The 27,927-nt window shown below is 42.1% G+C and overlaps 1 protein-coding gene across 6 annotated transcripts in view; it reads right to left on the bottom strand.

Annotated features, from left to right (window-relative positions):
• The window catches only part of LOC147018921 (calmodulin-binding transcription activator 1-like), a 754,305-nt gene that overhangs the window by 72,534 nt on the left and 653,844 nt on the right, over positions 1–27,927 (bottom strand). For all 6 annotated transcript variants that reach the window (XM_085899044.1, XM_085899046.1, XM_085899043.1 and 3 more), the window contains 2 exons: positions 8,585–8,711; positions 7,215–7,349 (listed from right to left, as the gene is read on the bottom strand). In XM_085899044.1, coding sequence (XP_085755170.1) covers positions 7,215–7,349; positions 8,585–8,711 — 262 coding nt within the window. The remainder of the gene's footprint in view (positions 1–7,214; positions 7,350–8,584; positions 8,712–27,927) is intronic.

Here is a 27,927-nt window from a genome sequence, read left to right as displayed (position 1 = left end):
TACCAGGTGGGTTGACTCTGTCCATCATTCTTCCAAGGTTGGCAAAATGAGTGGCAGCTTGCTGGTATCCTGTGTTGGAGTGGCGACCCATCCAGGATTGTGCCCAATAGCCAAGGAGACTGCTTCGGCAGCACCAATGCTCTGCACAGAGTATGGTCCCAATGGATGGATGGATGGATCACGTTCCACCGGAATGACAAAGTGAAGACTATTGGTGCCATGAGTAAGAACATCAAAATCAGGGGACAAGACACAATGGCCAATACCAGTGTCTTATTCAATCGAATCACATATGTTCTCAATGACAGTTCTGAGATGGGAGCATTCTTGGCTTATGAAGTTGCTCCTCAGCCACCTTCCCCTTTTCATAATGGTGTGATATGCAAGCCAGCAAAGAGTTCCCTTGGTGTCCTGTTGTAATCACTGATTACCCAGCAATCCAACATGCCAGAGAATGGCCTTTTTGTTTTAGATGGTGGTCACCTACTTCAAACAGTTGTTGGATTGAAACATAGGACTGACATACACCTATTGTGGTGTTTGTCAGTCCTATATTCATACACAATGAAGCATTATGGGACTTGATTAACTGTGGTATTTGATGGATATGGTGGCACCACTACACCAAAGGTAGCTGAGCAGAGATGGAGAGCTCAAAAGTGGATATCTAGTGATACAATGTTCAATGATAACATGCCAACCACCATGACCCAAGCAGCATTCTTGGCTAACAGTAACAATAAAAAGAGATTGATGTAGACTCTGCGTGAAAAGATACTTACTGCTGACATACGTGTCAAGCAGGCTGAGGCTGATGCAGACACAATGTCTCAACAGTGCGAGATGTAGCAGAGTCAAAACTGCTGCCAGTCATTGTTGTTGGGATAGACACTGACTCAGTGGTTATGCTAGTGGCTCAGGCAACTACTACTACAGACAGGAACATGTTATGTTGCAGCAGCCCCACAACATTGTACAATATTCCTGAAACATACAAAATATGTTCCTGAATTATTCAGGAATACAACGTTCCATCAGAGACACCAGCAAACAATTGATGTTTCTACAGGCTGTGCAACTGTGTCTGCCATGTATTGTCAGCCCAAGCGCAAAGCTTTCCACATAGTACATACAAAACAGGACTATGACCTGTTTGACACTTTCACAAAGACTGGATGCACTCATGAGAAGGTGAAAAGTGCAGGAGAAAACTTCATTCTTCAGTGTATGGGGCTAACAAATTTAAATCGCTTGATGAATACTGCCACATCGCATACAAATGGGCAATCGGTTGAACTTACCTGAGTTCATTTCAGCTCGCAAGTCTACCTCCAACTAGTGTTTCAGCAAAGCAATAGTCATACCACACATATCTCATGGTTCAGGAATAATTTGGAAATCCTTTGCCACCACTAGAATGGAGATGGAGATCACAGGATGATACCCTCAGACCCATGGAAAATGACCTCCCTGTTGCCCCTGACACTTTGCTCAACATGGTATCATGCAGATGTAAAGCTGGGTGTGGCAAGTCTGTGAAGTAGCCCTTCTCCATAAATAGTGTGTACTTGTCAACTGGCATCGTTTGCTCTCAGGTTTTAATCTGGGCCATATGTTTGCGACAGGAGAGGAAGTCTTCGAGCCAAGAGTGGAGATGGCCTTGGATACCATAGGAAGAGGATTTGGTAAGCAGGGCGGGGTGCCAGACTGTATCGAAAGCACGTGGTATGTCAAGGGAGATGGCTCTCATCTCATGTCTGGCATTGTGGAACTCCATCCATTGTTGGGAAAGCAGGAGCAGCAAGTCCAGTGTCAAGTGACCTGGTCTGAATCCAAATTGATGATCGGAAATCAGGCCATTGGAGAGGAGGAAGGACAAATTGATGATGCAACAGAACACTGCATGATTTAATGCTGAATTTATAAATTTATATGAACAATACTGGATTAGAGGTCATTGTGGGTTTTTTATTTCCTTTACATAATCCGTCATTTCCATGTGCCAAGTTGTAAATGTTTGGTTTGATTTGGTCTTGGTTTTGACAGCCATATTGGCCGCCATCTTGGTTTTTGATATTTTTGCTTTTTTAATCCTGGAATTAATCATTACATTGGATAGCTCGTGTCTGAAAAAATATGTTTAGACACTTTGTTTGCATATATATCATGTCTGGTTGCAACGATATGATAAAATGGAGAACGACGGCCAGCTTGGATGCAATCTTGAATTCCAAAATTAGCACAAGGAGGATTTTCCAGGACTTTTAGTATGTTTTTTACCCTATTTTCTGGACCTTTCCTGAAATTTTCAACTTGTTACCAATTTTTTCTGGGTTTGATCCTATTGTTCTTGGCATATTAGGTTTTCACCCCTGACTGTCTGTTTGTCTGTCTGTGAGCAGGACATCTCAAAATATTATGGACGGATTCGGACGAAATTTGGACAGGTGGGTGCATGACAAGGACAAATTAATTCGATTTTGGTGAATATCCGGATCCTGGAATTTTTAGTGATTCTTCACCATTAATTGATAGGGTTGAAAACAAAGTATGTTTTGATTTCTCTTCAGTTCTGGTTACACTGCCAGTTATTTTCTCCCAATATAAACATTGGCTGGGGTTTCACATGGTTAGCAGCATTGAGATTGTCATGTGTCTTGTGAAATGAAATTTTAAAAAATGCGCAAACACGTTTTCATATCACTAAGCATGAAAATTTCTACTTCAGAACGCATGTGAGTGCTTGGAAGATGTCTATATGGATTCTGTATTAAACAAGGCTGGTTGGAGAGGTGTATTGTTCCAAACATTGAAAATAGGGGTAGATACGACGAGATTTGCAATTGGATATATTAATTGTATTCGTGCATTAAAGTGTCTATGGTCGCTGTCATTCTGGAACTTCACCAGGGACAAGACACAGGGTCTTGCCGTCATTAACATTTCCTAATGGACATAAGATCACAGACTATTCGCCAAGCTGGAAGGAAAGGGAGAGGCGAGATGCTTAATGTGGAAGAAGCGGACTTCCTCTGAGCACAGGCCTCTCCCCTCGACCCAGCCACTGTGGCAGAAATGAACCAATGGGAGACTTTGGCAACAGCAAGCACGGCGGCAGAGTGGGCTGTGTATTGAGAGTGGGTTGTGTATTGAGAGTGGGAGAACTTAAGAAGATCAGAGAGCGATGGCAAATGAGACAGGAAACTCACTCTTTGCTTGTTGTGATTAGACATTGCACGAGCTGAGGCTCACTTCTTGTCTGCTCGTTGATGTGAATGTGACTTTTTTTACTCTGTCACCAAGGTGGATGGAGGTTATGTATTCACTCCTATTTGTCTGTCTTTGAGAAGGATATCTCAAAAGATTATGGATGCGTTCGAACTAAACTTGGTGGACAGGTTGGGTGTGTGACAAGGACGAATTGATTATATTTTGGTGAAGATCCAGAACTGGATCCTACAATGTTGTTGAGTGAATCTCCACAATTGAGAGGTAGGGCCAAACACGACGTATATATAGCATGATATTCCAAAACGTTGTGGCCAGGTGATGAATGCTCCAGAACACCACTCTGAGTGGATGACAAAACTTGTTGAATGAGTTTAGTATGTGACAAGAACAAGCCGATTTGATTTTAGTTCAGGTCCCGATACAGATCTGGCCTATCAGTGGGACACAAAACATAAACTTTTCAGCCTGGAAGAGGTATGCGCTCCACCGAGTGCCGTTCTGGTTTGTTACGTGTTCCTGTACATGTTAAAAAAATGTTACATTTTTCTCACCAACCTTATTTAATGGGTGTCATACTTCAATGATGACAAGTTGATGAAAAACTTCATGGCTGTGTGAGTGCAAGCTTTATGGATGGAAGAAAGTTCCTGTACTCTGTGCACATGCTGTCATGCCTGCGATAATTATCATATTTATACAATGATGAGCAGTTTAGCCAGCATTCGCATGAGTGGAATTTGTGCATTATTTACTTAATGAAAGGTCATTGATTGCAAATGAAAGTTCGAAATGATCTAAAGGTCAAAGGTCTAAAATTTCTAACAGGGTCTAAGGGGTCTAAAGGTCTAAACATTTGATGGTCTGAAAATCAAATTGAAAGGTCTCCATTCGTCACAGTGAAATAATATGTACAGTGCCTTCAGAAAGTATTCACACACCTCAACTTTTGTCACATTTTGTTGTGTTACAGCCTGAATTCAAAATGGATTAAATTTAATTTTTTTGCTCCCGATCGACACAAAATACCACATCATGACAAAGTGAAAACATGTCTTTATAAAATTTTATAAATTAAATAAAAATGGAAAGCTGAAATGTCTTGCATCAATAACTATTCAACCCTTTTGCTATGATACTCTAAATTGAGCACTGATGCATCCAATTTCCTTTGATCATCCTTGAGATGTCTCCACAACCTGATTGGAGTCCATCTGTGGCCAATTCAATTGATTGGACAGGATTTAGAAAGAAACACCCTTTCTATACAAGGTCCCACAGTTGAAAGTACATGTCAGAGCAGAAACTCTAGCATGAAGTCCAAGGAACTGTCCGTATAACTCAAATATAGAAGTGTGAGGAGGCATAGATCGGGGGAAGGGTATAAATTTTTTTTCTAGAGTGTTGAAAGTTCCCAAGAGCACAGTGAGCTCCATCATTAGGAAATGGAAAGAATATGGAACTACCCAGACTCTTCCTAGAGCTGGCCATCCAACCAAACTGAGCAATGGGCAAGAAGGACCTTGGTCAGGGAGGTGACCAAGAACCCAATGACCATGCTGACAGAACTACAGGGTTCCTTGGCTGAGATGGGAGAACCTGCTGGAAGGACAACAATCTCTGCAGCACTTCACCAATCTCAGCTTTATGGGAGAATGGCCAGACGGAAGCCACTCCTGAGAAAACGGCACATGACAGCATGTCTGGAGTTTGCAAAATGCATGTGAAAGACTCTGAGAGCATGAGGCAAAAGATTATGTGGTCTGATGAGATTAAAATTGAACTCTTTGGCCTCAACTCAAAGCGCTATGTCTGGCAGAAACCGAACACAGTTCATCAACCCTCGACCGTGAAGCATGGTCATGGCAGCATCATGCTGTGGGGATGCTTTTCAGCGACAGGGACTGGGAGACTTGTAAGGGTGGAGGGAACAATGAATGGAGCCAAATCCAGGCAAATCCTTGAGGAGAACCTGCTTCAGAGTGCAAAAGACCTTTGAGTGCAGCAAAGATTTATGTTCCAACAGGACAATGACCCCAAGCATACAGCCAAAGCATCACTGGAATGGCTTCAGAACAAGAACATGAAAGTCCTTGAGTGGCCCAGCCAGAGCCCAGACTGGAATCCCATTCAGAATCTGTGGAAAGACTTGAAGATTGTCGTTCACCGATGCTCCCCATCCAACTTGATAGAGCTTGAGCAAATCTTCAAGGAAGAATGGGGGAAAATCCCCAAATCCAGATGTGCAAAGCTGATACAGACAGACCCAAGAAGACTCAAAGCTGTAATCACTGCCAAAGATGCTTCTACAAAGCATTGACTCAGGGTGTTAAATACTTATGTAAATTAGATATTCCTGTGTGTCATTTTCAATAAATTTATTAAAATTTCTAAAAACATGTTTTCACTGTCATTATGGGGTATTTTGTGAAAATCAGTGAGAACATTTAAAAAATTTAATCCATTTTAAAATGAGGGTGTAACACAACAAAATGTGACCAAAGTCAAGGGGTGTGAATACTTTCAAGGGGTGTAAATACCATCCTCCCTCTACATATACGCACGCACATACACAGAAGGGGGGAGGAGTGGAGAAGGGGGAGGGGGAGGAGAGAGGGGAGGGAGAGGAGAGATGGAGGGAGGAGGTAAGAGGGAGAAGGGAGAGAGGAAGGGAAAGAGGGAAGGAGGGGGAGAGAAGAGGGAGGGAGGGAGAGGGGGAGAGAAGGAGCGAGAGAGAAGAGGGGAAAGGGAGGATGGAGGGGGAAGGGAGAGCCAAGGAGGAAGAAAAAAGGAGAATAAGGGCCGGAGAACAATAGAGAGGGGACGAGGGAGAAAAAGGGAGAATGAGGGAGAAACGAGGAAGGGGGAACGAGGAAGGGGGGACAAGGAAAGGTGTTGGAAGTCTGAGGAGGGAGGGAAAAAGGAGGGGAGAGGAGGAAGAGGAGAGGGGAGGGAGGGGGGAGTGAGGGAAGGAGAGAAGGAGAGGGGAGAGAAAATGGAGAGGCCACACACACACACACACACACACACACACACACACACACACACACACACACACACACACACACACACACACACACACACACACACACACACACACACACACACACACACACACACACACACACACACACACCATATGCTCCATAAAATTTGTGCTTGAAATGGATGAGAATGAAAGAATAAAGTTGCACAAATACGAAGATAAAATAACAAAGACGAAAGAAATAGCTGTGAGAAAAGAAACCTCAGGGAGGTGGCGCCACCTTGTGTGAAACATCAAGCATGCACCATAACGATAAGATGTGGTAAAATAGTGCAAAAGCAATGTTTCTGCACATTCATTATGACAATACAAGGGTCAACAATTTTTTTTTTAAAGTCAAAGAAAGAAGTAAACCGGTGAGATATATTTGTAAAGGACATTGTATTGGTCACGGACAACAGTGGAAGCAAAAGAGAGGGGAAGAAGTGGAGAGAGGGAGATAATAGGTGGGAATGAAAGGAAGAAGAAAGAGTGAAAGAAGATGCAGTGGCATGGAAGGAAGATGAGGTGTGTGTGTGTGTGTGTGTGTGTGTGTGTGTATAGATAGATAGATAGATAGATAGATAGATAGATAGATAGATAGATAGAGAGAGAGAGAGAGAGAGAGAGAGAGAGAGAGAGAGAGAGAGAGAGAGAGAGAGAGAGAGAGAGAGAGAGAGAGAGAGAGAGAGAGAGAGAGAGAGAGAGAGAGAGAGAGAGAGAGAGAGAGAGAGAGAGAGAGAGAGAGAGAGAGAGACAGACACAGACACAGACACAGACAGCAAGAGAGAGACAGAGAGACAGACAGACAGACAGACAGACAGACAGACAGACAGACAGAGAGAGAGAGAGAGAGAGAGAGAGAGAGAGAGAGAGAGAGAGAGAGAGAGAGAGAGAGAGAGAGAGAGAGAGAGAATGGATAGGGGACATTAATGTATTACAAAAGTCATCATGTGAATACCATCAAGTGAGAGCCAGTCGTGCTGGGTCGCGGGTAGTGATAGTGCGTTGCGGGCTCGGTACTCAAATACAACGGTGTTCGATATGATCTGCCCTTCACAGACCATTTGAAGGGTCACCAGACCAGCTTCATGAGCTGTAAGAATAAGAGGGATCTCATGATAAGTTGCACAAACAGGCAAAAACACTGGCACATACACACAGGCAGACAATTCCCCCCGAATCGATTTCTTATTTCGACCGTAAGACATGCAGGGCGAAGGTAGAAAGACTTCTTGTATGTCATCACAAATGAGGTGCTGATATCTTGGGAATGGAGTTGCTAAAGTCTGTGAGAAATGATTTGTGTTAACAATCTGTATGGACTGAAAATCCTTAACAGGTTGTTGGGTTAACAGGTTGTTGAAGGATGTAGATGTTTGCTGTAGTAATGAGTAGGGGGTGGGACTTCAAAGTTCCCTCAGTAAACAAGGAGTTAAAACTGAACCTGAACTTAGTTTGTGGAAACAGCATTGCCCAATGAAAGCCATTCCAACTCGAGAAGAAAACGAGAACAATTCAAAACACGAAAGTCACCGCCAATTGCTGTGGAACTGACTGATAACGGCAGTTTTTGTGGGTAATTAAAACTTTACAAAGCAATCATGGACAACGGCAGGTGTCAAATGAAACAGCATCACACACAAATATGGGGAAATGACCAAATTTCTGCCGTACTCACCCTCTAACTTGGTGTCTGCCTTTGAACACGCGTTGTCCCTCTAACATTGTAACAAAAGTGCCGTGTGCTATTACTGAATGGTTCCCAGGATTCCAGGGGTTACCAACTGTGTCTGTTTCTCATCTCGTCCAGTTGACTGGCTGAGTAACAACACTTTTGTCTTCGGCAGACTATTTCCAGAGCAATATCCATGGCCTTCATACGTTGGTTGGCATCCGATGCAAAGGAAATACATTTTATGTGTACGTTTCCTTCAAAAATGATGGGTGAATTTGGTTTCCACATCAACTACTACTTTGAGGCTGAAATCGTGACAACAATTGTATATTGTTAATGCATTATCCCTGAAGAAAGGCCATGGAATTATTGTGCAATATCATGTTTGGACGGCGATTGTCACACGAATGTCATTGCATTGTAAAGAATGTGCATTGTGATGCAATTGATGCAAGAATGTGCATTGTGTGCATCACAAAACAACTAATAAAACAGACCACCAAGTCATCAACTTTGGCAGACAATCTTACAATATAAACTTTATCATGATGACACGATGTAATCAAGAGGCTGTAAACTGCCAGTGAGACAGGGTGCAATTGTTTCAGAGCAGAGGGTGGAAATGCGAACCGTGGACTACGAAGGGCGCTTACCTGGGCAGTAGCAGCGAAGAACGCCCGTTTGGATTAGTGTAGCTGGCACAGACAGCTGATCGAACAGGCAGCTGTAACCATCGCTGTTCACGTTCCATGGCCCCGTGATCAGCACCTTTACACCTCCCTATGGCGAATACAGAGGATCATGCTCACATACCACATCGAAGAGCTCATGATATTTAACTTCACTGTGAAGTAGACAAGATAATGATCAATTAAAGCTTTCAATACTTTCACTGATTTGTCCCAAGTCTCCATTGAAAACTCTCACCCTAGAAATTGAGAGCACGCACTAATTTCCTTAGCTCGACCTTAGTGCCTTGTGGGAGAGAGTCACACATCTGCTCATTACTTGGTGAGCATCAAAATAACATGCAACACCTGATAGTACACGTTATTGGAGACTGTCTGGGGTCTAGTGTTTCATGAAAAAACAAAACTACCATGGGCAGTCACCCAACAAAGTTGCATCCACTCCTTTTTATGTTCTGGAAACCCTTTTGTGCACAAATGATAATGTTATAAACTCACAGAAGCCTATGGTAAAAAAATATGACAAAAGAAGAAAAAAAGAAAAAAGGGAAGCCTTCTATTCTTGTACTGGATGAAAGAGCTGAAAAATAGGAGGTTATATATTTCATAACAGCAAAGAAAAACATATTTTGGAAGTGATTGAGGCAGCGGCCTGTTGCCTATACAGCGCCCAGGTTCATTTTTTGTGTTGCATTGAAAACATTGTAAATTTCCCATCGGTTTTGGTTAATTCGAAGCAACTTTAAATATTTTTTCGTTGCGTGTTTCAGGGTGGGAGACAGACAGAAATAGCTTAATATAGTTGCGTGGAAGGGGGAGGGATCCACAGCTCGACTGTGACCAAAGTGCAGTATGGTCCGTGTGTTTCACACCAGTTAGATTGCCTTGTTAGAGGGATCTGTCAGATTTAGTCGCTTGTTACATATGATGCTGAGGAGGCAGCATATGTAATTTATAGACAGGGTAGACAGATAAATTAATTATGTTTAGGTAAAAACCTCTTTGGGTGGGACTCGGTGAGGACTTCCCATCACAGAGGCACATAGGTCGATTACGATCTCTATGGCCAGTGAGTGCCAACCATGGTGATGCAGTGGGCTGTAAAACCCAGAAGAAAAGATGTACGTTTATTTTTATTGGGGCCACCCATGTGGGCGGCACCCAAGGAGACTTTGCCCAGGAGGAAGAGGAGAGCTGGGGTTGAGACCAGAAGGTGCTTCCCCATTGTCTTGGGTTGCTTACCTGCATTTGATTTTCTTCTTTTTTTCATTTATTTATGTTTTCGTTTATGGATGCTTTTCTTGTATACATTGTCGAAACTCGTATGAGAGCTAACACACAACACACAACAAGGGGGGCAAGAGACAAGAGGGGCGAGAGAGGGAAGGACAAAACAGTGGGGAACAGTGACATTAGATCTGTGGGAGAGGGATGGGGTGGGAAACACATGGAAAACAGGATGGACACTACAGGGACTTTCAGGAAGGAAAGCAGGGAATTTGAAGGAGGTGGGTTTGGGGTGGATTAACGGGAGTTGAAAATGATAAAGGTTTTGGATGGGGGATGATAAGTGGTGGTGGTATTGTCTATTTTTGAGTGAAAGAGTGTGGTGAGCAGTGATTCGTGCTTTTGGTATCTTTACCAGAAGGGTGTTGCTGGCAAACCTTGAGCGCCCTGAGGAAATATGGGGGAGGGGGCAGGGACATATCGCAGACAGAGCGGGGGGGGGTGAGACCGGAGAGGAGACGGTAGAAGACAGAATGACCACCGACCTGCCTGTGGTAAGAGAGTGAGAGGCCCAAAGACTCAGCCTCATCGAGGAAGACACCGATGATCCAAACTGCCTTGGTTTCCAAAGCGTGAAAGCAAGAAAGGTGGGAGGTAGGAGCACCAGCCCAGAGGGGAGAGCAGTACTCCATCAGGCTGTGAATGAAAGCTTTGTATGTTGTCGGAGCTCAGGTGGGCCGAGGAAGGACTCTGCACGATGGAGGATTCCCAGTCAGCGAATGGCTTTGGAGGCCAGGTTGGAAATGTGGCTTTCCCAGGAAAGGTCATGACAGATCGTGAGACCTGGAAGCGTGACTGAAAGGACTTCTTCCAGTGGATTGTTGAGAAAGTAGATGGGGGGAGAGGGGGTTCCAAACGGTCGTTTGGGAGAGACATAGTGAGACTGTGAGATTTGTCCGAATTGAAAGACATGTTCCACGTATTGGAACAGTTTGTGATTTTATCCAGATCTGCAGAGAGCGAAGAAGCTGCTGCTTGCTGCTCTGAGGGATGACAGATGGTATGGCAGAGGGTGGAGTCATCAGCAAATGGATAAAGAGGATTTTCCAGGGAGTCGGAGAGATCGTTGATGAAAACCAGAAAAAACAGTTTACCATGGGGAGTACTTCACATATGCCAAGTTTCAATTTTTTCCATGAAGCGGTTTCGAAGATAGAGAGGTCCAAAGTATTTTTCCTTTTTTCCAACATGGCTGCCACACCATGTGAAGTATGATGTCATAATTATTATTAAAACATTCTACTTGAGTATTCACACTGCTGGTGAAATGTTGTGTCAATCAGATAAGCAGTTGCAGAAAAAAACAACAGAGAAAATTAGCATGGACATACATACGGAGAGGACGGACAACCCGAAAACATAATGCCACTGGCGACTTCGTCACCGGAGGCATAGACATAGGAGCAATACACCGAGGTGCTCAGTTGGTTGCGGCTGGATAAGATAACTAGGGAACCACTGGTAGGCATGGATGTCCCTCAAAATATAAACACGTCAATGAAAGTAAATACCTATGAATTTTTTTGTAATGCTTTGAACAAACCTTGGTACATCACGGGTGATAAAGGTTGTGGTCAAGTTTCATTGAAATTGTGTGTGGTTTCAGAGAAGAAAGAAAATACATATTTTGGGTGGCAACCCCCCAGTAGAACACCCTCGATCCCAATTTTTTTTTTAATGTCAGGAACAAACTTTAGTACATCATGGGTGATAAAGGTTGTGGTCAAGTTTCATTGGAATTGTGTGTGTAGTTTCTGAGAAGAAAGCAAATGCATATTTTGCCCCCCCTCCCCAAAAACCCCATTAAACCTCGGTTTTTTTAATGGTGTGAATAATCTTTGGTATATCACGGGTGATGAAGGTTGTAGTCCAGTTTCATCGGAATTGTGTGTGCAGTTCCTGAGAAGAAAGCAAATACATATTTTGTGGGGAACCCCCCCTTACAACCCCTTAGACCCTGATTTTTCTCATGTCCTGAACAAACTTTGCTTTTATAACATCTTGGGTGATGAAGGTTGTTGTCAAGTTTCATCAGAATTGCATTTGTAGTTTATGAGAAGAAAGCAAATACCTAATTTGGGGGGCAACCCCCATAGGGCCTGATTTTTTTAATGTCATGAAGAAATTTTGGTCCAGATACAGTGCTGAACATTGTGGAAAAGTTTCATCGAAATTGTATGTGTAGTTTGAGAGAAGAAGTTGCAAGTATTTGTGGACGGACAGACGGACACGCCATCCCATACGCCCCCCAGAACGACGTTCCAGATGAGCTAAAAATTAAATGTTTTTGTTTTTTAAAGTTTCTTCAACCATTTTCTTGGAGTGCTTTCTTGGAGCTTCGATATCTGCAAGCTTCGTTGACAATACTGCGCGTGGCTCTCCATGGGGACATCTCCAGAGTTAGGAAGGCAAAATAAATTAGATAAAAACAATGAGTAAAGAATGTTTCAGTTGTTACAAAGAAGTGAACCACCACATCATGGCAGGAGAACGGAGAGGTACGCATGCTCTCTCTCAGCTGTCTTGTCTGCGTTTGAATCCTGACCCAACGATAAACTGTGATTCCGGTGTTTCACAAGCAGGGTGAATCATAAATGTGTGTGTCGTCCCTTGGATGGACGTTAAACTGGACGACACATCTACCAGAATCCCAGTGCTCCCTCCCCTCACTCTCTCACCTTCCCTCTCTCTCCCTCCCCTCCACCACCCCTCTCCCTCCCTCTCTCCCTCCCACCCCTCTCCCTCTCTCTCACGCCTCTCTTCTCTCGCTCTCTCTCTCCCCCTCTCCTCTCTCCCCCTCCCCTCCCTCCTCTCTCCCCATCCCAGCCCTCTGTGTCCCCCACACCTTAATATACTCATCAGCGAAGCAACGAGTTGTATTTGCTCGTAAGATATAAAATAAAATTAGTATAATGGTTGTAGAGTATAAATGGGCTTGTCCAAGGCCTGCACATGCCTAACAGCCCCTAACAAAGTACCATCTATAAGACATAAAGAGCACAGAGAAAATGAAAATATCTTGCAATTTTCTGGGTTTTTTAACTTTACAATGAAATTACCTTAAAATAAAACCGTTGACAAGAAATTCACTTGTGTATTTAAAATATTCAAGACAAATATACTTCACTTCAATTTTAGACCTGTGATCACTACAGATAAACAGTTCTATATCTACAATGCCTTTTCGTTTTATTCGGTGGTTGCTATTTCTCCAAACACAAGGATGTCAAATACAGATTTCATGTGATTGCCATCATGTGGCTCTTGGTCACCAAGAGAAAATCATCTGACCCGTTAAATGAATGAAATAAATCGCCACTGATTCTCTCTGTTGAAACCACAACGGTCAAGAATGGCACAAAGTAATGCCATGCTGAGCCCTCAACAGTGAGCATAAAATGACCACCCAGAAATGGTCCCTCCTCTGTGGCGAAGTCATCAGAAGAATCCAGAAAACAGAAGAATCCAAAACTACCGAAGTGGCCGCCGTATGCAAACTTTCGAACTAGCCGCGTTAGGTTAAAAACATAAAAACAATTGGGGTTGGCAGGAATTTTTTGGGTAGGTCCGATTACCTGAAACTCAGCATTTTCTTTATGTCTAAACATAATAGGAAGGCAATCTTTAAGTACATAGGCGTCGAGACTAGGTTCAGACAAGTGTGGGCCCATTGAGGAATAGCACAGGGAGATTGGTTACGATGAAAGTGAGATGGTAGGGTTACTACATACTTGTTTTGTTTCAAGATTTGTACAAGAACAGTCAGGGGAAATACCAATTTCTGAGAGAATCGACCTCAGGAAATAGGGAGGGATTTTAGAGGAGGTCCAGGAAGAAGTGAAGAAGCAGCTATGAAAGCGAAGAGTCGATAGAGCTTCCATGCAAGATAATATACATCCAAGAGTATTGAGGAAGATGGCAGAGTAAATAAGCGAAATGTTAACCGATATCTTCGACAGCTCGTTGGAGTCAGGTACCAGAGGATTGGAGAGTAGCAAATGTAACACTGTTATTTAAGAAAAGATCCAGAGAAGAATTGGATAACTATAGACCTATTAGTTAAATTTGAGTTGTGGGGAAGGTGTTGGACATATTAATTCGGGATCAAGTTGGGAACCATTTGAATAAATTCAAACCAATTACAGGCAGTTTGCACAGTTTTACTAAAGGGAGGTCTTTCTTGATAAATTTATTGTAGTTCTTTGAAGCAGTTTCTGTAGTTTCTGATGGAGGGGGGGGGGGAGATGTGGGAAGTGCACTGGACATAGTATATCTTGACTTTCAGAAGACATTTGACAAGGTACCATATAGGAGGCTGTTAGCTAAGATGAGAACCTGCAGAGTGGCTGCAAATGGGAGGATGTAAGTTGTGTGGTACTGTACCTCAGTGATCAGTTCTTAGACCGTTATAATTCATAATTCACATCATTGATTTGGACAGTGGGGTTAAGAGTCAGCTTTACAGATGATGCAAAGCTTGGAGCCAGAGGCATGGTAGGTAGCAGAGGAGGAGGGAGAAAGGTAGGGAGGGTGGGGGGGGGGTGATCACATTCAGGAAAGTCTACATACTTTTAAAGATTGGGGAAAATATCAGCAGGTGCAGTTTAACAAAAGGGAATGAAAGGTGCTGGGAATGGATAAGAATAATGAAAATAGAGATGACGTGATGCAAGAGGTAGTCTTGGAGCGTGTCACACAGGAGAAGGCTCTGAAGATGGTAATACATATGGAAGGGGGGGGGGTAAAGAAAATAGGACAGTGCCATGCAGCCTTAAGTAAGTTAACAGGGTTTTAAGTTGTATTTGTAAGGGGGTAAATTTTAAATTGAAAGAGATAGTGTTAATACTGTATATAAATTTAGTGAGGGCCTCATCTGGAATATTGTGTGCAATTTTGGTCATCACATCTGAGGAGGACATAGCTGCCATAGAGGGGGTTCAGCATAGAGCGGCTCGAATCATTCCAGTGGTATGAGGCTATACCTCTATGAGGTATAGAGCTAGACTAAGGGTATAGAGAAAAGTAACAGGATATAAAATGGAAGTGTGACTAATGTATGAGGATATCCGGTGGTATAAAGCTACTCTAACCTATGAGGAGTAGCTGAAGGAGACAGAACTTTATAGATGAGAAAGGAGATTATGAGGGGATATAATCGAGTCATTTAAGATAACGAAGGGTACAGACAAAGTAAGTGCCGAAGAGTTTTTCAGCAAAATGGACATGACAGTCTAAGGGGCCACAGCCTTTGAGTAAAAGAGAAGAGAGTAAGAATGGTAGTAAGTCAGGAGTATTTCACTCAGTGAGATGGCAATTCATGGAATTGTAAGAGGTGGTGTATCATTGCATTTTCGTATTATGTCATTTTGATCACACTGAACTGCATATCTTCCGAAGTGTAGTGCCGGAAATTACTGAGGCTAGTCACGTGCTTGTTAGGCATCATCAAAACTCTGCCCCCTTTTGTGCCAATGAAGAGTGCCATTTGGTTTGTTTGGCAAGCCAGTCATCTTTGCAGTATATCTGTTTCTATATTTTGTTGTACTCCCATGTGAGTATTCCTTGAATAACTACAGTGATAGAATATCTTACCCCAAGCATATGTTTAAGTATATAATTAAATTGAAATAAAATAATGATTTTAAAGGTCGTATTAAAAAAAAAAATCCAGAAATTTAGTGCTGTTGAAGCAGTCTTAAACACCATCTAAAATAACATGTCCAAGAACTGAAAAACTGGAGGTTTTTGGAAGTAAAAGGTGATTTGTGTTCTTCAGTGCTTAAATATAGAATTAAATTGAAATTAAATAAAGATTGTAAAGGTCGTATAAAAAAAAATCCGGAACTTTACCGCCATTGATACAGTGGCTATTACACTATCCTATCAAACACGTTAAATTAGTTATTCGTGCCTGTTGCTTGTGTCCTTTGTAACATCCTTTAAAAAGTGAGTTTCCTGTTTGAAGTGATTTTCAATTTTGTTTGACTGCCAGGCAGGCAGACAGAGTAAGAATATCTGACGCCTCTCTGTGCATGTGCGATCGGGACAAATTCAGAGCCAAAGTACTGCTAAACTACAGGTTCATTTTCCGATTTATGTTCCGATTAGTGTTGAAATTATAACAATCATCAAATTTAGTTGTTCCTCGATCATAAACTGACGTTTGTGGATGGACGGACTGAAGGACAGACAGAAATGAACCAATTGTTGAACGTCACTTTTCGCTTCGCCTGCATGGGATAACTGGTTCATCAATCAAAAGCTCGAAGTTGATTGTTTTTTTTTGTTAGATCAAAAGGTCAACGATCAAGGTCGCCAAAAAACGTAAATTATTTTTAGCTGTTCTCGTCATGTTTAGCAGACAGAAGAGGAAGAAGAAGTCTGAATACAAAGCGGACACAGACGGGGTTTGCATTTTCAGATGCTTTCTAGTTAACTTATGGTTCCTTTTCTGTGCAATAAACCAAACATAGAGAATCTCAGGCTCAACTGCAAGACCTTGTTGTTTCCGACCAACCAACGGTGTGTGGCACAGATTTTGAGAGGGAAAGTTTGACTTCGACAGAATAGTCTCCCTGGAAAGGTAGTGGCAGTAGAACAGTCGATAGGTTTAAATTTGAGTTCGATCGACACCGACAGGGTGAGTCATAAGTCCCAGGACACGGTTTTAGCTGCTTATACAAGATTTGTTTATATCACGTATTTGTGCTGTTTTCATTTTTTTCCAGATGTAAAAATAATGCATTAAACCAAGATGGCACACACACCAATCCATTTACAGTGGAAGAGAGGTTGGTAGCAGTGTTGGCTTTGGATCCTAGGGTCCTGAGTTCAAGCCCTGTTGGCCGCTGAATTAACACAGGGGGTTGACTCGGCCGGTCATCCTTCCGAGGTCGGTGAAATGAGTACCAGTGTAGCAGCCAAAAGGCTGCACATGAAGTAGAGGGGTGTTGACGGCTTTATTAAATGTGGTATTGGTGTGGCGCAAGCATGATGGGCCGAATGGCCTCCTCCTGCGCATAATTTCCTTGTAATTCTTCTAAAAGAAAAAGAAAAAAAGAAGAAGCAGTGGTGTGGTACCACGCTAGGAGAAACACAAACAAGATGGTGAAACAGATGTTTAAGGAGGTATTGATGTCTCTGGATGTATTGTAATTTTTGTATTACTGTAATATTTTATGATTACTCCTGTTATTATGTGTTACTGTTGTGACTGTGAAGTGTTATTACTCCTGGGGTTTATGGTTCACCCTGGTAGATGGGTATAAACAAACCTTGTAGAAGCAGCTAAAACCGTGTCCTGGGACTTATGACTCACCCTGCAGAAGCATTGAAGATAGTGGGGGTACTGTACATGAATGTTGGGAAGAATAGGAGATAGCTGAGGTATCGATGGGTGATTGATTACTGGTGCCGTGATTGTGTTTGTGTGAGGGGAAGAGGGTGAATGTGCTGTCTCTGTTCATTCCTCACCATACAACAGTGTTCATCTCCCCCCCCCTCCCCCCACCCCCCCCTCCCACCGACCAAAACCCTCCCCAGAACACCAGAATTTATTTTATCATGATTGCAAGGTTTCATGTGATAAGGGAAAATTGCTCAAAGGTATTTTCTGGGAATGTATTTTTGGTCAGAATTGAGAGATTGTACATTTTGCGCATGCAGGACTTATCCTTATTAATTAAGTGGCAAATTCAAAAAAAAATAAGACTTCTTGGAATGTGGTTTTGTTTGGTGTGAGGATGTGCCTTAGGAACCCGTGTGAACTGCCTGAGCAAACGTGCAGGTTTTACTGATGTATTTCTACATCCATTTGGAATGAATCATCTCAGAAAAGTTTTAGATAGTCTGGGATACTTTCTCGGAATGGCAAGGTTGACTGAGCATGCAGTTGAGAAAATGGGGAGAGGCGAGACTTTTCCCGTCACACAGCTCTGGCTGCCAATCACTCTTAAAGTAACGATATTACTGAGAATACAGCACCACGAGATGTTTTTAAACACGTGCCAGCTGAGAGAGGTGTTGATGAGGCTCGAAAGGAAAGAGCTTTACTTCGGATGAGGAGGTACTTCACCTTTGTCAGGAGAGTGAGGGCCCTGTCACACCTTGACGTTTTCGCCAGCGTATGGCAACGTATCAAAAAGTTTGTAAAACGCTGGCGTACGCTGAACTATTGATTTTTTTTTTTCAGTTTTGGGCATATTCATAACGAGTTGGACATATGCATAACGTATTAGTAACGTACACAGAACGTTTCGATAACTTATAGATAACTTGGACCAACGAATGCTTAGCGTGTTGTCGGCGTTCACAACGTATGCCCAACGATAATCCAAGGTATGCATAGCGCAGCAGCGTATCGCCGACGATCACGTGGCGTAGCCTATTAATAGGCTGCCACTCAACGATTTAAATCGCTGCTGCTCGACTATTTAAATGGACGCTGCCGCTCGACGATTTTAATCATAACCAAGCTAGACATCAAAGTGTCAACATCATCGTCATGCCGAAAAAAACTTCGAAGAATGCTGCCAAGAAATCTCCTGGCCGTGGCCGTGGACGCAAGGAGGATCCATCATCACCCACACCCTCCCCATTATGCTCACCTACGACTACTGACATGGACCAACTACTACTACAACTACTACTATTACTGATACTACTGACATGGACATCTACTCACCATGGAGTCTGAATCACTGACGGGTTCCTCCTGTGAAGCCCATTTTTATATACCAATTCCCCCAAACGCTGCCAATACGCCATTATAAGGTAGCTGTAAGTTAGAAACACGTTCATCAAGTTCTGTGGTCGTCCGGAAGACGTCGATCAAATACGTCTACATACATCAATATGCGTTGGAGATACGTTACACATAGGTTCAAAGCACGTTACTCATAAGTTAGAAATAAGTTTCGGGTACGCTAAACATTACTTCGATGTGTTTCGACTTATGAGTAACTTACAAGTAACGTGTGTCGACGTGTGTCAACAATCGCATAACGTGCCTACAAGTTATGGCCAGCGTATGCGGAACGTGTGAGTCATATGCTGGCATACGTCAAATATTTTTGTCGACGAGCTCGGCATACTACGACGTATGCCAGCGTGCTTTAGCGTGCTCTTAACGTATACCAAACTTACCCATAACGTATTCGATGTACGCCAGCGTTTTAGACAAATTTTTCATACGTCGGCATACGCTGGCTAAAACGTCAAGGTGTGACAGGGCCTTGAGAGCTGTATGAAGGAAGAATAAGCACATGTTGTGAGGTTGTTCCACAAACGGCAGACAGTTCGGACGGAAGTAGGGGAAAAAGGACGTTCAGAGAGGTCGGTGAACAGGCAATGTTCGAAGCAGTAAGTCGAGAGAGGGAAAGGGCCTCAGAGTTCACCACAGTTCTCCTCGGATCATAAAAATCACTCTACTTGCGATTGCTCAAGTTCTTGGCAGAGGACGCGTTCTTTCATGGAAGATCACACACACGACGTTAGACAGTTCATTCTGTGCATGCTTGGTGTGTGGATGAAGGAACGGTGCTTTTGCTTGTAAAGATGCTTCATCGTGAATGTGACGCTGGCTTGAATATCACTTCAGCATATGGGACCATGCACAGAGGCAGTAAGAAGAGAAGTAACTCTGAAGTTACTGAAAAAGGGAGGTTTGGGGCAGTCTCAATCTTTGTTTTGTGTTGTGTTTGTCTTTCTGTGCTCCAACATAATTAACTGGTGTCTGGAGACACTAAAATGAACAATTGCTTACTGTTTTTAACAGCAACATTTTTTTAACAACAAAATTAACTCGATTCATGGATGACTAGCCGTGCCGAACAGGCCACTTTGCTGACTGGTTTAATCGCAAGACAGCATGCTACACTTCGAAACACATTGTATAGTATGTCCATCTGTGAGTCTCAATGAGGATGTACAATGAAGTGAAACAGCAAAAAGGATCTTTCATTACATGATGTTGTTGTTGCTGTTGTCATGGCTCTGATTGTTGTTTCTGTGCTCCTTCCTTGTACTATTGTAATCGTACATATTACCATTGTAATATGTACTATTGTAATAGTACATATTACCATTGTAATATCCTTGTACTTCTTTGTACTATTCTTGTAATATTTTATATTGCTTCGAGAAGTATTTCTGTATATAATTTTTGTGCTCCTTCCGTGTCCGTGGCACTTTGTTCGAAAGGGTTGCTGCCGCTGTACTGTTGGAAGAGCTACACAGAAGTTCCAAGGCTTCCACCTCTTCCCTATCCGAAAGACGGGCAATTAAAACAGGCATTTTTTTAAATGATAAAATCGATACATTTTCGTTCCAAGTAAATTGATAAGCAATGCTACATTTGCATTATTCTATGACAGAATGCATGCACACGCACGCACGCACGCACGCACGCACGCACGCACGCACGCACGCACACACACACACAGATGCTCAGAGACCTGGGAGGGCTCTCTTCCACATTCTGAAACCCACATATGGCGACAACAACCAACAACACACACATTCTGAAACCCACGTATGGCAACAACAACCAACAACACACATTTTGAAACCCATATATGGCGACAACCAACAACACACACATTCTGAAACCCACGTATGGAGATAACAACCAACAACAACACACATGCTGAAACCCACAAATGGCAATATCAACCAACAACACGCATTGTGAAACCCAGATATGGCGATAACAACCAACAACACACACATTCCGAAACCCACGTATGGAGATACCAACCATCAACACACACATTCTGAAACCCACGTAGAGCCAGAACAACCAACAACACACATTCTGAAACCCATGTACAGCCAAAACAACCAACAACACACACATTCCGAAACCCACATATGGAGATAACAACCAACACACACATTCTGAAACCCAAATATGGAGATAACAACCAACACACACATTCTGAAACCCACGTATGGAGAAAACAACCAAAAACACACACATTCTGAAACCCACATATGGAGAAAACAACCAACAACAACACACATTCTGAAACCCATGTACAGCCAAAACAACCAACAACACACACATTCCGAAACCCACATATGGAGATAACAACCAACACACACATTCTGAAACCCAAATATGGAGATAACAACCAACACACACATTTTGAAACCCACGTATGGAGAAAACAATCAAAAACACACACATTCTGAAACCCACATATGGAGAAAACAACCAACAACAACACACATTCTGAAACCCACGGATGGAGAAAACAACCAACAACACACACATTCCGAAACCAACATATGGAGATAACAACCAACAACAACACACGTTCGGAAACCCAGATATGGCGATAACAACCAACAACACACACGTTCTGAAACCCACACATGGAGATAACAACCAACAACAACACACATTCTGAACCCCACATCTGGCGATAACAAGCAACAACACACACATTCTGAAACCCACATATGGAGATAACAAGCAACAACACACACACATTCTGAAAACAACATGGAGATAACAACCAACAACAACACACATTCTGAAACCCACATATGGCGATAACAACCAACAACACACACATTCTGAAACCCACATATGGAGATAACAAGCAACAACACACACATTCTGAAACCCACATGGAGATAACAACCAACAACACACATTCTGAAACCCACGTATGCAGATAACAACCAACACACACATTCTGAAACCCACATATGGAGATAACAACCAACACACACATTCTGTAACCCAAATATGGAGATAACAACCAACACACACATTCTGAAACCCACGTATGGAGAAAACAACCAAAAACACACACATTCTGAAACCCACATATGGAGAAAACAACCAACAACAACACACATTCTGAAACCCACGGATGGAGAAAACAACCAACAACAACACACATTCTGAAACCCACGGATGGAGATAACAACCAACACACACATTCTGAAACCCACACATGGAAATAACAACCAACAACACACACATTCTGAAACCCACATATGGAGATAACCAACAACACACATTCTAAAATCCACATATGGAGATAACAACCAACAACAACACACATTCCGAAACCCAGATATGGAGATAACAACCAACAAACACATTCTGAAACCCACACATGGTGATAACAACCAACAACACACACATTCTGAAACCAACATATGGAGATAACAACCAACACACACATTCTGAAACCCACGTATGGAGATAACAACCAACACACACATTCTGAAACACAAATATGAAGATAACAACCAACACACACATTCTGAAACCCACATATAGCGATAACAACCAACAACAACACACATTCTGAAACCCACATCTGGAGAAAACAACCAACAACAATATACATTCTGAAACCCACGTATTGAGATAATAACGAACAACACATACATTCTGAAACCCACACATGGTGATAACAACCAACAACACACACATTCTGAAACCCAGATATGGAGATAACAACCAACACACACATTCTGTAACCCAAATATGGAGATAACAACCAACACACACATTCTGAAACCCACGTATGGAGAAAACAACCAAAAACACACACATTCTGAAACCCACATATGGAGAAAACAACCAACAACAACACACATTCTGAAACCCACGGATGGAGAAAACAACCAACAACAACACACATTCTGAAACCCACGGATGGAGAAAACAACCAAAAACACACACATTCTGAAACCCACGGATGGAGATAACAACCAACACACACATTGTGAAACCCACACATGGAGATAACAACCAACAACACACACATTCTGAAACCCACATATGGAGATAACCAACAACACACATTCTGAACCCCACATATGGAGATAACAACCAACAACACACACATTCTGAAACCCACATATGGAGATAACCAACAACACACATTCTAAAATCCACATATGGAGATAACAACCAACAACAACAGACATTCCGAAACCCAGATTTGGAGATAACAACCAACACACACATTCTGAAACCCACACATGGTGATAACAACCAACAACACACATATTCTGAAACCCACATATGGAGATAACAACCAACACACACATTCTGAAACCCACGTATGGAGATAACAACCAACACACACATTCTGAAACCCAAATATGAAGATAACAACCAACACACACATTCTGAAACCCACATATAGCGATAACAACCAACAACAACACACATTCTGAAACCCACATCTGGAGAAAACAACCAACAACAATACACATTCTGAAACCCACGTATTGAGATAATAACGAACAACACATACATTCTGAAACCCACACATGGTGATAACAACCAACAACACACACATTCTGAAACCCAGATATGGAGATAACAACCAACAACACACACATTCTGAAAGCAAGATATGGAGATAACAACCAACAACACACACATTCCGAAACCAATATATGGAGATAACAACCAACAACAACACACGTTCGGAAACCTAGATATGGAGAGAACAACCAACCAACAAACATTCTGAAACCCACATATGGAGATAACAACCAAAAACAACACACATTGTGAAACCAACACACATTCTCAAACCCACATATGGAGATAACAACCAACAACACATACATTCTGAAACCCACATATGGAGATAACAACCAACACACACATTCTGAAACCCACATATGGAGATAACAACCAACACACACATTCTGAAACCCCCATATGGAGATAACAACCAACACACACATTCTGAAAACCATGTATGGAGATAACAACCAACACACACATTCTCAAACCCTAATATGGAGATAACAACCAACATACATTCTGAAACCCACATATGGAGATAACAACCAACAACAACACACATTCTAAAACCCACATATGGAGATAACAAGCAAAAACAACACACATTCTGAAACCCACATATGGAGATAACAACCAACACACATTCTGAACCCCACAAATGGAGATAACAACCATCAACAACAACACACATTCTAAAACCCAGATATGGCGATAACAACCATCAACACACATTCTGAAACCCACACATGGTGATAACAACCACCAACACACACATTGTGAAACCCAGATATGGCGATAACAACCATCAACACACATTCTGAAACCCACACATGGTGATAACAACCAACAACAACACACATTCTGAAACCCACATATGGTGATAACAACCAAAAACAACACACATTCTGAAACCAACACACACATTCTGAAACCCACATATGGAGATAACAACCAAAAACAACACACATTCTGAAACCAACACACACATTCTGAAACCCACATATGGAGATAACCAACAACACACATTGTAAAACCCACATATGGAGATAACAACCAAAAACAACACACATTCTGAAACCCACATATGGAGATATCAACCAAAAACAACACACATTCTGAAACCAACACACACATTCTGAAACCCACATATGGAGATAACAACCATCAACAACAACACATGCTAAAACCCAGATATGGCAATAACAACCATCAACACACATTCTGAAACCCACACATGGTGATAACAACCAACAACACACACATTCTGAAACCCAGATATGGCAACAACAACCAACAACACACATTCTGAAACTCACATATGGAGATAACCAACATACATTCTGAAAGCCACATATGGAGATAACAACCAACAACAACAACACACATGCTAAAACCCAGAAATGGCAATAACAACCATCAACACACATTCTGAAACCCACACATGGTGATAACAACCAACAACACACACATTCTGAAACCCACGTATGGAGATAATGACGAACAACACACACATTCTTAAACCCACACATGGTGATAACAACCAACAACACACATTCGGAAACCAAGATATGGAGATAAAAACCAACAACACACACATTCTGAAAACAAGACATGGAGATAACAACCAACAACACACACATTCTGAAACCAGATATGGTGATAACAACCAACAACACACACATTCTGAAACCCAGATGGGCGATAACAACCAACAACACACACATTCTGAAACCCAGATATGGCGGTAACAACCACAAACACACTTTCCGACACTACATATGGAGATAACAACCAACAACAGACACATTCTAAAACCCACACATGGTGATAACAACCAACAACACACATTCTAAAACCCACACATGGTGATAACAACCAACAACACACACATTCTGAAACCCACATATGGAGATAACAACCAACACACACATTCTGAAACCCACATATGGCGATAGCAACCAACAACACACACATTCTGAAACCCATATATGGCGACAACCAACAACACACATTCTGAAACCCATATATGGCGATAACAACCAACAACACACACATTCCGAAACCCACGTATGGAGATACCAACCATCAACACACACATTCTGAAACCCACGTAGAGCCAGAACAACCAACTACACACATTCTGAAACCCATGTACAGCCAAAACAACCAACAACACACACATTCCGAAACCAACATATGGAGATAACAACCAACAACAACACACGTTCGGAAACCCAGATATGGCGATAACAACCAACAACACACACGTTCTGAAACCCACACATGGAGATAACAACCAACAACAACACACATTCTGAACCCCACATCTGGCGATAACAACCAACAACACACACATTCTGAAACCCACATATGGAGATAACCAACAACACACACATTCTGAAACCCACATATGGAGATAACAAGCAACAACACACACATTCTGAAACCCAAATATGGAGATAACAAGCAACAACACACACACACATTCTGAAAACCACATGCAGATAACACGCAACAACACACATTCTGAAACGGACATATGGCGATAACAACCAACAACACACACATTCTGAAACCCACATATGGAGATAACAAGCAACAACACACACATTCTGAAACCCACATGGAGATAACAACCAACAACACACATTCTGAAACCCACGTATGCAGATAACAACCAACACACACATTCTGAAACCCACATATGGAGATAACAACCAACACACACATTCTAAAACCCAAATATGGAGATAACAACCAACACACACATTCTGAAACCCACGTATGGAGAAAACAACCAAAAACACACACATTCTGAAACCCACATATGGAGATAACAACCAACACACACATTCTAAAACCCAAATATGGAGATAACAACCAACACACACATTCTGAAACCCACATATGGAGAAAACAACCAACAACAACACACATTCTGAAACCCACGGATGGAGAAAACAACCAACAACACACACATTCAGAAACCAACATATGGAGATAATAACCAACAACAACACACGTTCGGAAACCCAGATATGGCGATAACAACCAACAACACACACGTTCTGAAACCCACACATGGAGATAACAACCAACAACAACACACATTCTGAACCCCACATCTGGCGATACCAACCAACAACACACACATTCTGAAACCCACATATGGAGATAACAAGCAACAACACACACATTCTGAAACCCACATATGGAGATAACAAGCAACAACACACACATTCTGAAAACAATATGGAGATAACAACCAACAACAACACACATTCTGAAACCCACATATGGCGATAACAACCAACAACACACACATTCTGAAACCCACATATGGAGATAACAAGCAACAACACACACATTCTGAAACCCACATGGAGATAACAACCAACAACACACATTCTGAAACCCACGTATGCAGATAACAACCAACACACACATTCTGAAACCCACATATGGAGATAACAACCAACACACACATTCTGAAACCCAAATATGGAGATAACAACCAACACACACATTCTGAAACCCACGTATGGAGAAAACAACCAAAAACACACACATTCTGAAACCCACATATGGAGATAACAACCAACACACACATTCTAAAACCCAAATATGGAGATAACAACCAACACACACATTCTGAAACCCACATATGGAGAAAACAACCAACAACAACACACATTCTGAAACCCACGGATGGAGAAAACAACCAACAACACACACATTCAGAAACCAACATATGGAGATAATAACCAACAACAACACACGTTCGGAAACCCAGATATGGCGATAACAACCAACAACACACACGTTCTGAAACCCACACATGGAGATAACAACCAACAACAACACACATTCTGAACCCCACATCTGGCGATACCAACCAACAACACACACATTCTGAAACCCACATATGGAGATAACAAGCAACAACACACACATTCTGAAACCCACATATGGAGATAACAAGCAACAACACACACATTCTGAAAACAATATGGAGATAACAACCAACAACAACACACATTCTGAAACCCACATATGGCGATAACAACCAACAACACACACATTCTGAAACCCACATATGGAGATAACAAGCAACAACACACACATTCTGAAACCCACATGGAGATAACAACCAACAACACACATTCTGAAACCCACGTATGCAGATAACAACCAACACACACATTCTGAAACCCACATATGGAGATAACAACCAACACACACATTCTGAAACCCAAATATGGAGATAACAACCAACACACACATTCTGAAACCCACGTATGGAGAAAACAACCAACAACACACACATTCTGAAACCCACGTATGGAGAAAACACCCAAACACACACACATTCTGAAACCCACATATGGAGAAAACAACCAACAACAACACACATTCTGAAACCCACGGATGGAGAAAACAACCAACAACAACACACATTCTGAAACCCACGGATGGAGATAACAACCAACACACACATTCTGAAACCCACACATGGAGATAACAACCAACAACACACACATTCTGAAACCCACATATGGAGATAACCAACAACACACATTCTAAAATCCACATATGGAGATAACAACCAACAACAACACACATTCCGAAACCCAGATATGGAGATAACAACCAACACACACATTCTGAAACCCACACATGGTGATAACAACCAACAACACACACATTCTGAAACCCACATCTGGAGATAACA

Source organism: Eptatretus burgeri, chromosome 10 (genome assembly GCF_056783735.1).
Source record: "Eptatretus burgeri isolate ZD-2024b chromosome 10, Ebu_testis_v1, whole genome shotgun sequence".
NCBI lineage: Eukaryota > Metazoa > Chordata > Myxini > Myxiniformes > Myxinidae > Eptatretus > Eptatretus burgeri.
The sequence above is the reverse complement of the archived record's forward strand: the minus strand, read 5'-3'. Positions and strand labels throughout refer to the sequence as shown.